Source organism: Mustela nivalis (assembly GCF_964662115.1).
Source record: "Mustela nivalis genome assembly, chromosome: 17".
In the NCBI taxonomy this organism is placed as follows: domain Eukaryota; kingdom Metazoa; phylum Chordata; class Mammalia; order Carnivora; family Mustelidae; genus Mustela; species Mustela nivalis.
This window is the reverse complement of record NC_139036.1, coordinates 26,303,574-26,318,133: the sequence shown is the minus strand read 5'-3', so window position 1 is coordinate 26,318,133 and position 14,560 is coordinate 26,303,574. Positions and strand designations below refer to the sequence as shown.

Sequence of the window (14,560 nt, the reverse complement as noted above, 5' to 3'; positions counted from 1 at the left end):
GCCAGGTAATGTTCTAATGCATTCCCATCAGCAGTATATGAGAATGCCTCTTTCTCTACATTCTTACTTAAGAAAGTATTATTAAGACTTGGAGTTTTTGCCAGTCTGATGGGTGAGAAGTTATATCTCTGTGTAACTGCCTCTTATGAGTGAAGTTGAGTGTCTTTTCATATGTTTAAAGGCCATTTTTTTGTCTTTCTCTTTTTTTCTAATTATCTCTTCATTTCTTTTGCAATAGGATTTTTGTTCTTTTTTTTTCTCCCCTCAGTTTTTAAGTTTTTATCATTGTATATTGGGAACTTTAGCCCTTTATCTGTAATATGCTTTCAAATATTTTTTATAGCTTATTTGCCCTTTTATCTTGCATATGGTGTTTTTTTTGCCAAGGAAGTTTTTTGTTTGTGTTGTGTAATCAAATTTATTAATTTTTCATTGCCTTTAGATTTTGAATGATGATTTTTTAAAAAGCCTTTCCTTACTCTAGAATATCTTTGTGAAGGATAGTTTGGCTGTTTGGCTGTGTGTATCAATAGGTATGTTCAACAGTTCTAGTTCTAGAAAAATACATATTCCAAGGAACACAACAGCATTTTTCATAATAGTGAAAAATCAGAAACAACATAAATGCCCACCAGTAGAAAACAGATTTGATTAGTTGTTCTCAACCATACGAGATCCCATGTTTTCCTTTTATAATATTTTTAGAGCCCATTTACTCTTTGGAAACGAAATGCCTAGGTAATATAACACATCTATACCCATGATGTCAAAGAAACAAATAATAATGCCCTAACTATAATACAAAGGATAAACAAAAGAGAATAATGAACTAATGTACTTTATTATAAAGTAATGTGTATCTCAATATGTTTAGACACGATTTCAGTAGAAGACATAATGACTTAAGTAGTCAGATGCTTGCACCCATATGTTGAATCACTGTGAATCTTACTACAAAAGCACAGTGATTCATGTGTGTTGTATTGGTGACTCAGAAATCCCACAAGCTTGAATAACTCTTGGTAAAGTTCTGAACAAAACAAGATATAATCTCCTATAGAAGTAGATGCAGTTGCCTTCCTGGAAAATTCAATATATATTAAAACTGTCAAAAACATTATGTTTTATAGGTAACATGGAATTGGGTTCTCGGTTATGTAATTATGAACGGGTTTCTCACCAACTTTGAATGTCTGGTAGGATATTTGAAAGTTGTACAGGACATGGGTCACTTCTTTGTTATGTAGGAATGTCTTTTTTTTTTTTTAAGATTTTATTTATTTATTTGACAGAGATCACAAGTAGGCAGAGAGGCAGGCAGAGAAAGTGGGGGAAGCAGGCTCCCCACTGAGCAGAAAGCCCCACACTGGGCTGGATCCCAGGACTCTGGGATCATGACCCAGGCCTAAGCTTAGCAGAGACTTTAACCCACTGAGCCACCCAGGCTCCCCATTGTGTAGGAATGTCTTGAGCCATGTAGGGCATCTAGCAACCCTGGTCTTCACCTGCTAAATGCCAGTAGTACTCTCTAGTCCTTGTGGCAACAAAAAAAGCATTTCCTTAGATTTCCAAAATGCCTTCTTAGGGAACAACTGTTAGGTTAGCTGATGGGTACAATGGAATATTATTCATACATTAAAAGGAACAAGGAAGATGTACACGTAAGGTCATGAAGGATATTGACAGTATATCATCAAGTGAAAAAGCCTACAAAACATTGTGTATAGTATCACTTTTGTTAAAATATGTACATACATATCCATTGAAGAAAGGCTGGAACTCAAAACATTAATAAGGATGACTTTATGCTTTTGTTGTCTAAAATTCTTAAAACAATAATTTGGGTTACTTTTACAAAATAATTACTTCTTGATGTAAGGGTTTAAAAGCTCTTTGCTTTGGTCAGTGATGGATATTTTTCTTGAGGAAAGAAAAACAGCTTATATCATTAAAAGGATGTAAGGAAGAAGGTAATTTGGTAAAAATTGTCATCGGGCATTTAATTTAAAACAACTTTGTTCTTCCATGTCAAAATTTAAAATGGGAGAAGCGGGGTAGTTGCTGTTCTATATACTTATTTTGAAGCTATTGCCAGGATTATGTTTCTTTCCCCTGTTGTCTTCCTCTAGGTCTTCATTTAGAAACAAATGAAAAGAAATTTTTAAAAAGGGAAACAAATGAAAAGAACAATAATTATCACTTGAAGGAGGGAAAGGTGCCCTGAAGAGTGTTTCTTGGGCTTTAGGAAGGAAAGTGCTATTACAGAATGTGAGAAATCCTGCCTCAGGCCAAGCAGATTAAATTCTTTAATCTACCTTCAAAGCCTGTATTTTCTTAGACTCCTGCTGTTCAGGAGCCTAACTCCTCCTGAGCAACTTCTCTAGGTTGCCTTGTCTCTAGAGAGGCACACAGTATCTGTTTTTTGTTTTGTTTTGTTTTTTAATCACTTTAGACAATTTAGATTTTACTTCTTGCCTTAATATTTTAGAGACAATACAGTAACAATCATTGAAACTATAGGAAGGTGAGCTAAACTCTCTACTTACCATGAGAGAAAGGGAGCTTTCCTGGGTTTAAGTCTTAACTCAGATATGTAGTAGGATATTGCAAACAGATACTTAAAAGAGTTTTTCACCCCAACTTTTTATTATGAAAATTTGCAAACTTACAGAAAAGTCGAAAGAACGGTACAGTTGGCCACTACCTACATTCAACAATCATTAACATTTGTCACATTTGCTTTATCTAAAAATATATGTGTGTGTTGTGTAAGTATGTGACATTTTCTCTCCTGGAAAAATAACTAGGAGGGAAAGCTTATGTTTGTAAATTTCTCTGCAGGGGTCCTATCTACTTAAATGCCATTTATAGCAGTAGATCCTACTACAGGAAGGAACAAAGCTGCCTTGAAAGAAAAATGTAGTTTTTGTTTTTTCTTATTTAGAATGAGCTCATCTTGTCTCCAAGACAAGCTGAGTCTCCTGCAGAGCTCACCACCTATGTAGTTATTTGCAGGTTTTCACCTTCTTACCCTTTGGTAATCATAACATGTTTTTCTTTCTGTTCTAGATGATCCCTCTGATAAGCCACCTTGCCGAGGCTGCTCCTCCTACCTCATGGAGCCTTATATCAAGTGTGCTGAATGTGGGCCTCCTCCTTTTTTCCTGTGCTTACAGGTAACTTTTCCATTACACAGTTCACCAGTGAAAAGTTGGGGAACAGAGCAGTTGGATGACATAGACTGTTGAATATTCTACATCTCTATATCAGCTTAATGCTCAACATTGCTTTTGTCAGATTTAAAGTATTGAGACTAAAGGGACTGCTGGTTGGCTCAGTTGGTTGGGTGTCTGCCTTTGGTTTGGGTCATGATCTCAGAATCCTGGGATTGAGCCCTACATAAGGCTCCCTGCCCAGCGAGCAGCCTGCTTCTCCCTCTCCCACTCTCCCTGCTTGTGCTCTCTCACTCTCTGTCAAATAAATAAATAAAAACCTTTTAAAAAAATAGAAATAAAGTATTGGGACTCTGGGAAACAGAATTGGAGGATTATTCCTTTTGGTAGCACCAATGACACTGTTACTGAAGAGTGATCTTTGGGCAGGTGACAAGGGAACAAGTCATTCTGTGGATGATGATAGTAATAATACTAATGACAAGTGCTTTGATGTCGAACACTCTTTTGAGTAATTTGCGTAAATTAACCTTTAGTTCATCACTATAACCCTATGAAGTAGGTATGATTAGCATCCCCATTTTATAGAGAAAACTCAGGCAAAGAGAGTTTGCTCAAGGTCACAGAGCAAATACCATATTTTATTGGATCCGAGATGCTATTGATTGTAAGAAGCATCCCAGTTTTAAAAATGACAAGGGGCTGATGGAAATTTTAATACCCTTTTTATTATAAGATGAAGCCTCATTTTAGAGTTTATAAAATATGGAAAAATACACATTTTAGATTTGCCTAAATATTTTAAGTTTGGAACCAGGTTTCAAATTTACTCTTAGTCTGATTCCAGGGCTAATGCTCTTTTTTTTTTTTTTTTTAAAGATTTTATTTATTTGACAGACAGAGATCACAAGTAGGCAGAGAAGCAGGCAGAGAGAGAGGAGGAAGCAGGCTCCCCATCGAGCAGAGAGCCCACTGTGGGGCTCTATCCCAGGACCCTGGCATCACGACCTGAGCCGAAGGCAGAGGCTTTAACCCATTGAGCCACCCAGGCGCCCCAGGGCTTATGCTCTTATCCAAAGAGGAGATGTCCTAGGAAAAAGTCAGTTTTTCAGATTATTTTTTCCTCTGTGAGGACCACTGAAGAGCTGTGATCAGGTATGTTAACCATCCCCTTGTGGCTGCAGATAAGATTAAATGAATTCTTAAAAACTCATCCTAAGAGTAGAGTACCTCCAAACCATCTTTCATCCTATAAGAAAGCGTTTCAGAGGGTGCCTGGGTGGCTCAGTGGGTTAAGCCACTGCCTTCGGCTCAGGTCATGATCTCAGGGTCCTGGGATCGAGTCCCGCATCGGGCTCTCTGCTCAGCAGGGAGCCTGCTTCCTCCTCTCTCTCTCTCTCTGCCTGCCTCTCTGCCTACTTGTGATCTCTCTCTGTCAAATAAATAAATAAAATCTTTAAAAAAAAAAAAAAGAAAGAAAGCATTTCAGAAAGTAGCTTTTTGGTAACCTACTTTTCCTTTCTTTTGCAGTGTTTCACTCGAGGATTTGAGTACAAGAAACATCAAAGTGATCATACTTACGAGATCATGGTAATGGTGAAGTTGCAGGGAATTTCCGTTCATTTGTCAAGTATTGTACTGGGAATATCTTTCTCTTCATCTTCAAGTATCTCTTTCCCTTTTCTTTCTTCCTCTTCTGAATTAGGTAATCTTTTCCTAGTAAGTGTTTTAGGGTTTTATGGACCTACTAAGTCATTAAGTCCAAAAATCATTTATATACTCAGATTTTTAATTCAAACTTGGAAGGAATTTGAAAGTACTTACTGAGGGGCACCTGGCTGGTTCAGTCAGTAGAGTATGTGACTCTAGACTTCGGGGTTGTGAGTTCAGTCCCCATGTTGGGGGTAGAGTTCCCTTTAAAAAAATTTGAAGGTTAAAAAAAAAAAGGACTTGTTGAAATTTACTGATATAACAATAAGAGGTACACTGCATTTTAGGTTCACTGATAAACATACAGTAAATGTGTTGTTGCTGTTGCTGTTTTGGCTAATGATATTATTTTGTGGTTCATGTGGGCAGTGGTGAAGTTTACATCCTGCCTTGGGGAAATTAGTTACCCTCTGAGGGTGAAGTTGTAAAATGACATTGAGTGAATGATATGACAGACTGGCTTATAGGCCAGAATAAGACTTGACTGGAACCTGATTGATTGTACTGCTGCCTCTAAAGAAGGAATGAGAGGCAGGTGTTGGTAGTATCCCTTCCAAGCTCTAGTCAGAGGAATGGGCACTTTATTTATTTATTTAAAGATTTTATTTATTTATTTGAGAGAGTGAGAGAGACCAGGAACAGAGGGGCAGGGGAGAGGTGGGTAGGGAAAGGGAGAAGCAAGATCCCCATGGAGCAGGGATCCCACTATGGGACTTCTAGGACCCTGAGACCATGACCTGAACTAAAGGCAGATGCTTAACTGACTGAGCCACCCAGACATCCCAAATGGGCACTTTAATAAGCCAAAATGAGTATCTGGTCTGCTTGGCAGGTGTATATATCTTCTTAGAGATAGTTTTGTCGGTTACGGAAAATAACAAGGCACCAAGTCATTTTCTTACATTTGGCCTTCCATTCAGTTTGTTTTTTGTTTTTTGTTTTTTTCAGGAAAAAATACTGGCTGGGCATTTTAACAGTAATAATTTCACATTGTGAATTAATCCACTTATACTTGTGTTAGTTTTCTTTGCTCCCACAACAAATTATCAAAAATTAAGTGGTGTAAGATTACACAGATTTATCGTCTCACAATTCTGTAGGTCAGAAGACCATTAGGCTCACCTGCTTTGCTGCAGTTCCTATAATGTCAAAAATGAAGGTGTTGCCTGCCTGGGCATTTATCTAGAGGTCCCGGGAGAGAGTCTTGATTCTAGTCTGCTTCTGTTCTCATTCAGGTTGTTGACAGAATTCCCTACCTTGAGGTTATAGGACTGATGCCACTCTTCCTTTATTGGCTGATGGCCAGGGCTTGCTCTCAACCTCTAGAGACCTCCTTTCTTCATCCTCAAAGCTAGCAGGGATCAGGAGTTCTTGAGGGTGATTGAAGAAAAATGCCTGGAGTCTTTCTGATCTCTCTTACTTCCTTTGTGCTGAATCTCCTGCCTCCATTCCTCTTATTTACTTTTTCAAAGACTATTCATTGATTTGATGGAACACAAGCAGGGGAGCAGCGGGCAGAGTGAGAGGGAGAATCGGGCTCCCTGCTGAGGCTTGATCCCAGGACCCTGAGATCACAACCTGAGCCAAAGGCAAACACTTAACTGACTGAGCTATCCAAGTGCCCCCCTTCTTCTTTAAAGGAAATTTTATTGGAGTGCCTGGGTGGCTCAGTTGGTTAAGTGTCTGCTTGTGGCTCGGGTCATGATCCCAGGGTCCTGGGATCAAGCCCTACATCAGGCTGTCTGCTCAGTGGGGAGCCTGCTTCTTTCCCTCTGCGTACCACTCTGCTTACTTGTGCTCTCTCTCTCTGTGTCAAATAAATAAAATATCTTTTAAAAAATAAAGGAAATTTTATATAAGTAATCTCTACACCCAGCATGCAGCTTAAACTCATGACTCTGAGATCAAGAGTCACATGTTCTTCTGACTAAGCCAGACAAATTCTCCTCTCTTACCTCCCTTTTCTACTTTTAAAGCCTTGTGTAATTTCATTGGACCCACCCAAATTAATCTAGGCAGCTATCCCTATTTTAAGATCAGCTAATTAGTGCCTTAATCCCATCAGCAGCCTCCCCTCATAGTAATATCTAGTTACTATTTGATTGAATAATCAGGGGACAGGAATCTTGGGGATAAAGGGGTGCATCTTTGAAATTCTGCCTACCACAGTGCCGTAATATATCTACTTCAGTTTGTTAGAAGTTTAGAAAAGGTGAATTAGCATCTCTGAGTCTGATTATTTGTGGGGTCCTGTTTAAGATGAGTTTCTGGGCCTATAATGCTGAGAGTCAGATCCTGGTCCATAATTAAAGAAAATGCTCCTTAGAGTTCTTGGCAACCAATGACTAGCCTTCCCCTCCTTCTCTCTAAACACCTTCAGTCTTGTAGTTTCTCCACTAATTATAAGATTTGGAATAATATCTTTTTATATTAGACTTTGTTTTAGAGAGTAATTATAGGTTTGCAGCAGAATTGAGTAGAAAGTCAAATTTCCCACATATCTCCTGCTCCAACATCTCTCCCATTAACATCCCTCATGAGAGTGGTACGTTTGTTTTAACTAATAACCTACATTGACACCTCATTATTATCCAGAGTCCCCATTTACATCAGAATTTACTCTTGGTGTTGTATATTCTGTAGGTTTATACAAATATATAATGTCATGTATCCACCCTTACAGTATCCTACAGAATAGTTTCATGGCCCTAAAAATCCTCTGTGCCTTGCCTGTTCATCCATCCCGCCGCCCCCCGCCCCCGGCAACCACTGATCTTTTTACAGTTTCTACTTTTGGTTTTCCCAGAATGTCATATAATTGGAATCATACAGTATGTAGTCTTTTCACATTGGCTTCTTTCACTTGGTAATATTTATTAAAGCTCCCTCCATGTCTTTTCATGACTTGATTGATCATTTCTTTTTAGCACTAATTAATATTCCATTATTTGGACATATCACAGTTTATATTTATCCATCCACCTACTAAAAGACATGTTGATTGGCTCCCAAGTTTTGGGAATTAAGAGTAAAGCTGTTAGAAGCATCCATGTGCAGGTTTTTCTGTGGACATAAGTTTTCAGCTCCTTTGGGTAAAAACTAAGGAGTCCAATTACTGATCACATGGTAAGGTTGTTTAGTTCTGCAAGAAACAGCCACACTTGTCTTCCGAAGTGGCTGTACCACTTTGCATTCCCACCGGCAACAAATGAGAGTTCTTGTTGCTCCACATCTTCACAGCATTGAGATCAGTGTTCTGCATTTTGGCCATTCTAATAGGCATGTAGTGGTATCTCTTCATTTTGATTGACATTTCTCTGTTAGGATGTGAAATATCTTTTCATATTAATATTTTTTTTCTCTTTTGTCAATTGCAAAATGAATGAAGAGTTGGGGAAATGTGGTCAAATTATGTATGACTTTGAGTTCATTTCACCAATATATCAGATCTTCAGAAAACTGAAGATTCTTCCCAAATTCACACAAAAATGCCTAGAACCAGAACACAGATTTTTTTCCTTTGAATTGTTTTCACAATTCCTTAGGTTAATTCCGTATAGGCTGGGTAGGTTGATGGTTAGCCACTATAGGAAAACTGTGCTCTCTCTAGGCTGTTCTTCTGGGCACCGTGTCTTCCGCATAATCCTGAAGGCACTTAGTTTCACTCCAAGGCCAATTAAGTCTTCTGATTACATCATCTTTTTCTCACATATTCAACACACATATGAGCACATTTTCAGAATTCTGTCTTTTGGGGAGTTTTTGGAGGTTACTAATACTCTCTTTTTTAGGGAAAGAAGAATCCTTCCTTCTGTAGGAATGATGACCAAATTTTGGCTTTTTACACATGAAGCCACTAGAAACTTCATTTTTCTTTTTCTTTCTTTCTTTGCATATGAAGCCACAGAAAACTTTAAATGGTTTTTTGTACTTTTGTCATCTCACAGTGCTGTATTTTTGGAAGTTACTCATGCTGTGGTGGGTGGTGCATTAATCAAGAATTCTTGAGTTCTGTGCCTTTTTTTATCTTATAATTCTTAGAACCTTGAACAAGTCAAGGCACCTCTTTCTGCCACACCCTTTATACCAGTGATTTTAAACTTTAGTGCCTAAGAATCACCTGGGAGCTTCTTAAAATTATAGATTCCTAGTCCTTATTCTTAGAGATTCTGGTTAGTAAGGCTGAGATTGGGTCCAGGAATTGAACAACACTGATTAAACTTTAAGAAAAACTCCCTTATGCCCTTTTTTTTTTTTTTTTTTGGTGTAGAAAGTCTTTCTTTCTTTCTTTCTTTTTTTTTTTTCTTTTTAAGATTTTATTTATTTGTTTGACAGACAGAGATCACAAGTTGGCAGAGAGGCAGGCAAAGAGTAGGAAGCAGGCCCCCGGCTGAGCAGAGAGCCTGACACGACACGAGGCTCCATCCCAGGACCCTGGGATCATGACCTGAGCCAAAGGCAGAGGCTTTAACCCACTGAGCCACCCAGGTGCCCTTGTAGAAGGTCTTTCTTATTTACCTCACAGTAAAGTTGGTGAGGACTAATTAATTTCCCAAAGTACAGTTTTAGAGATAACATAGGCTTTTTAACTATGAGTTTTTATATTATTTGTATTTATGCTATTTACCAGATTATTATGAATATAGACTTAGAATATATGACATAGACTTCTCTTTTGGATCTCATCATACCTCATGTGCTGGTCATATTCATAGTATGTAGTCATACATACTGTGTATATGTTGCTTATTAAAATGTGTTGCTTATTAGCTTATTAGTATAATTTCACAAATCATGGACATTTTTTTTCTTTTGTCATCAACCAGAGGTATAACAATTGCTAAATGACTATGTAATCTGAAGGTCTCTCCTGTTCCCTTTTTAAAATAACTTGTAGAAAATTTCAAAAAACCAAAATTTTATGTATACACTAAAATAGAATATGTTTTAGTTATCTGTTGCTACCTAATAGCTACTTCAAAACATTGTGGCTTAAAATACCAACTATTTTATTGTCTCCCATAGTTCTGCGGGTCAGAATTCCGATTGGGCACAGCGAGGGTGGCTTTCACGTCCACATGATGTGCTGAGAGGCTAGAAGTTCACTGAACCTTTTTCATACTTCTGGTACCTCAGAACAGCTTGAATTGGTTGGGAGACAGCTGGAGTTTTTCTTTTTTCTTTCTTTTAAAAGATGTTATTTATTTGATAGCCTACAAGCTGGGGGCAGAGGGAGAGAGCATCTGACGCAGACTCCACGCTCAGAGTGCAAAGCCCAGTGTGGGGCTTGATCTCACAACCCTGATACGGTGACCTGAGCCTAAACCAAGAGTTGGCCACTTAACCAACTGAGCCATCCAGGCACCCCCAGTGGGAATATTTTAACTGTCCTTAGCACTCCTCCCTCTCCCTAAGGCTATTCCACATAGTCTCTCTGGCAAGGAGGTTAGGTTTCTGATGTGGTCATTCAGGTCTCCCCAAACCACAAAAATGGAAGCTGCCAGGCCTTAAGCAAGTCACAGGTCCAGCCCGTATCATATGGAACAAGACTGCACCAGGATGATTCTGAAAGTTAATGGGGAGCTACCATTGTAATCCAACTACTACATATAATACAGTGTAATAAAGTCCCATGTACTTGTTACTAGCTCTTAAAATTATCAACTCATAGCCTATCTTGTTTCATCTAAACCCCCACTTCTCCAGATTATTTTGAAGCAAATCCCCCAGACATTTTATTTTTTTCTATAAATGTTTTACTAGATCTCTCAAAAATTTAATTCAAGTCACTTTTTTCATTATTCCCCAGTCGTGTCATAAGAGCTTTTTAAAAATATCTCTGCTCTCTTCTCTACCCCTGAAAATAATTACTGTTCTGATTTTTATCACCATAGATCTGTTTTGCATATTCTAGAACTGCATATAAATGGATTTATACTGTATGTACTCTTATTTCTGGTGTCTTTCAGCATACTTTTGAGATTCATGTTGTGTATAGTAGTTGATTCCTTTTTGTTACTGAATAATATTCTGTGGTATGAATATGATAAGTGTTCATTCTGTTGATTGGACACCTGGGTTTTTCTTTGTTTTTATGCTATTATGAATAAAGCTGTTGTGAACTTTCCTGTATAAGGCTTTCTGTGGATATACGTTTTTTGTCCTTGGATAAATACTTAAGAGTAGAATTGCTTGGTCATAGAATAAGTGATTACTCATATTTAACTTTTAAGGAAGTGTCACAGAGTTTCCTAAGTGGTCGTAGTATTTTACACCGCTGCCAGCAATGAACGAGAGTTCTGATTGTTCCCTGTGCTTGCAAACTTTTGATATTGTTGATTTCTTCATTTTAGCTATTATGGGTTTCATGAGTGTGTAGTGGTATCATAATTTTTTTTAACTTTTACAATTTAATTGGGATATAAATAAGGTCCATTCCAATTGGTTGCTTCTTACATGTTTTCTGTTCTGTGGGTGTTTCTCTCTACCTATCCCCCTTCCCTCACTCTTTCTCTTGTTTCTTATAGTTTATTTGATTTTTAAAAAACATAAGTTCTCTGTCTTACAGATATAAGTACAGTGTGAATTTTGCTGTTAACATGTTCTTTGGTCTTCTCTGTTTCCTATAAGTTGGTAGTTAAATATAACAGCTATCTCAGATTCATTTATGATCATGGTATAGATCTGTTCATCAGGGATTACAAAATAGTTATTTTCTAACCTTAGCACTAGCACTCCTTTTTTTAAAGAGAGTACATGCACAATAGGGAGGTAGGAAGGGAAGAGGGGTGGAGAGAGAGGGAGAGAGAAAATCTTAAGCAGACTCCATGCTCGGTGCAGAGCTCGACACAGGGCTCTATCCCATGACCCTGAAGTTGTGAGTCAAATCAAGAGTCAGTTGCTTAAGCGACTGAGCCACCCAAGGGCCCCCCAGAACTCTTTATGAATTAAAATAATTCTATAAAAAGAAATGTCTCATCTCTGTGGTCACCCTGAGGTAAAGTTTGTACAGGAAAGCCAGGATAAATACCTGATTATTTCCCTTTATTTACTAATTTTGAAAATTTGAGTTGGTTCCCTGGTGTCCTCTAGATATTTAGATTTTATGTGTTTCAGTTCTTTGCAATTATTATCCTTGTTAATGCTCAAAATGTTCCATCTTTGGTTAGTGGGAGCCTCTACAAATTGGCCTCTGCATCCTTTTGACATGACCTGTACAGGCTTTGAGAGCCTCTTTGCTTTCCATTATGACAAAATGTTCTAGTCTCATCTGTTACATTTTCTGACTCTAGAATCAGGTCTTTTTTTTTTTTTTTTTTAATTTTTATTTGATAGACAGAGATCACAAGATCACAAGTAGACAGAGAGGCAGGCAGAGAGAGAGGAGGAAGCAGGTTCCCCGCTGCTTTTGAATACACCTTTGAATTAAAAACTGCCAAAAAAAAAAAATTATACTGTTTTCTGGAGTGTTGGTATAGTTATTCTGAGGTCATTGTATGCAGATGTCTTATGGGATAAAGCAAATAAGCAATCTTGCTGGTGTCATTGGGCAGTGGGATTTCTGGCCTGGAGTTTGGAAAGATACAGATATAACATCTATGATTACGTAAAAACTGGATAGTCTTATATTTGAATTGAAAGTTTTAGTAGGAACTTACAATGTATTTTGTCTCAAAAGAATAATTTCCTAACATTGTTCAATGATAAAGACTAGAAATAACGACCAACCCAGTAGCAATGAACACTTCTAACACCCAGTACGCAGTCACTAAACACTATCTCCCGCTAAAGGAAACAGGGTTCTTTGAAGAAAAATCTGATTTGGGGCACCTGGGTGGCTCAGTGGGTTAAAACCTCTGCCTTTGGCTCAGGTCATGATCCCAGGATCCTGGGATCGAGCCCCACATCGGGCTCTCCTCAGTGGGGAGCCTGCTTCTCCTTCTCCCTCTGCCCCTCATTCCCACTCAAGCTTTCTCTTCTTTTGCTGTACTCTCTTTCTCAAATAAAAAAAATCTTTAAAAAAAAAAAAAGTCATTTGAATTAGCACTGCATTTCAGGTTGCTGGGTTCCATTTCGACATCTGTTCTTAGGCTAAACTTTTTCCTCCTTAGACCTCAGATTTTCCTGTTCTTGACCCCAGCTGGACTGCTCAAGAAGAAATGGCCCTTTTAGAAGCTGTGATGGACTGTGGCTTTGGAAATTGGTAAGAGCTTGGTGTTAAGGTTTGTCATGCCCTAGGGGGCTTAGAGAAGAAGGTGCTGTTGAAGGGTAAAGGGAAGAGCTTCAGAAAGAGGAGTTTTGGTTGGGGGGGTACATATGTTACTTCTCTGTTGACCCATGACTTAGAGATTTGTTCTCTTCCATTCTGCATATTATTTTCCATGGCCGAAATGCCTCACAGAGATACGGTATGTTTCATTGTCCATGACTGGGCAGTTCTAAAAGGCCACCTTGGACGGATCAACACAGGGAAGGTTGGTTATATCTTTCTGAATACTGGGGAAGTTTAGAGTTAAATAGTCATTGCTCCTTTCTGAGTTTAGGAATTTTTCTTGACTGTGGATACCCTCACCATTTAAGTGAGTCAGACTTTAGGTAGATGGCCATAGCTTACTTGAGACTTGAGTTTGGGAGACTTGTTCTTCGCATTCCCTGTTTTTAGCTTGTAGATAAATCCAAGCCTGGCAGAACTGAACAGCACTCATTGCTGTTGCCCTAGGAGGAAGTGCCGCTTAATAATAATGTTACCACTTTCACTTATACTTTTTTGGGAATGCTTTCACACTGATGATTTCATTTTGTGAAATAGATAGTAAGGGGGGACATTATTAAATTATATTTCTTTCATGAAGAATCTGAAGCTTAGGGAGTTAAGATCATTTTTCATGATCATATAGCTTATTAGTGAAGGATTCCTAACTAGATTCTCTCTGTCGTGACTTCCTAGTATAAGTAATCTCTCCTGGTAGTCATAGAATATACTGTGCTACCTCCATTGTGTCCAGGGCCCCGAAGGAGGAAGCTTGAGTTCAGTTTACATATGCTTGTATTTATTCAGCATTTAGTAACCATCATAAAGTACTATAGGGAATACTAAAGAAGACAGAAAAAGTGATCACTTGTGAGGAACTTGCTAGTCATCTTAGGACTAGTTTTTCATCTTTTGCTTGCCATTCTCATGTTCTAAAATGGACGAATCTTCCCTGTTCCCCTTCCCCGTTGGTAAAGACCACAAAAAAAAAAAAAAAAAAAACAGAGACTACTTGTCTGTCAACTGTGAGTAAGACACTAAACTTGATGAGGGTTGTAGAGTTAAAAATTATGAGATGTATCCTGCCCTCAAGAAGCTTTTAATCCATTAGGGAAATCAAAATATATATAGGGATGATGGGAGTACATGAAGCAGAGCATAATCATGCCTTAGGAGATGGGCAGGTTAAGTACTGGAAAGGAGAGAGGTCAAGAGGGAACTTGGCGAGCTTCCTCTCCACTCCTCCATCCCCGGGCCTTAGGACTCAGAGGTCTGGAGTACAGATTCTGGCTTTGTGCACTTATGTGTTTTATTTTCTCAAGCAAGTTTCATTGTCTCCTTGGGCCTCTTTTTTTCATCTGTGAAACTGTGAAACTACGTGGATAATACTAGGATTGACTTACACATGTTGTGAATGTTCTGGCTT

The 14,560-nt window shown here is 38.3% G+C and overlaps 1 protein-coding gene and 1 long non-coding RNA gene across 3 annotated transcripts in view; both read left to right on the top strand.

The window, feature by feature from the left end:
* The window catches only part of TADA2A (transcriptional adaptor 2A), a 50,352-nt gene that overhangs the window by 7,536 nt on the left and 28,256 nt on the right, over positions 1–14,560 (top strand). For both annotated transcript variants that reach the window (XM_082707452.1, XM_082707453.1), the window contains exons 3-5: positions 3,070–3,176; positions 4,704–4,763; positions 12,995–13,086. In XM_082707452.1, coding sequence (XP_082563578.1) covers positions 3,070–3,176; positions 4,704–4,763; positions 12,995–13,086 — 259 coding nt within the window. The remainder of the gene's footprint in view (positions 1–3,069; positions 3,177–4,703; positions 4,764–12,994; positions 13,087–14,560) is intronic.
* Positions 4,808–11,015, top strand: LOC309851788. Its single transcript, XR_014304932.1, has 2 exons — positions 4,808–4,878; positions 9,909–11,015. It is a non-coding gene; the product is annotated as an uncharacterized lncRNA (long non-coding RNA).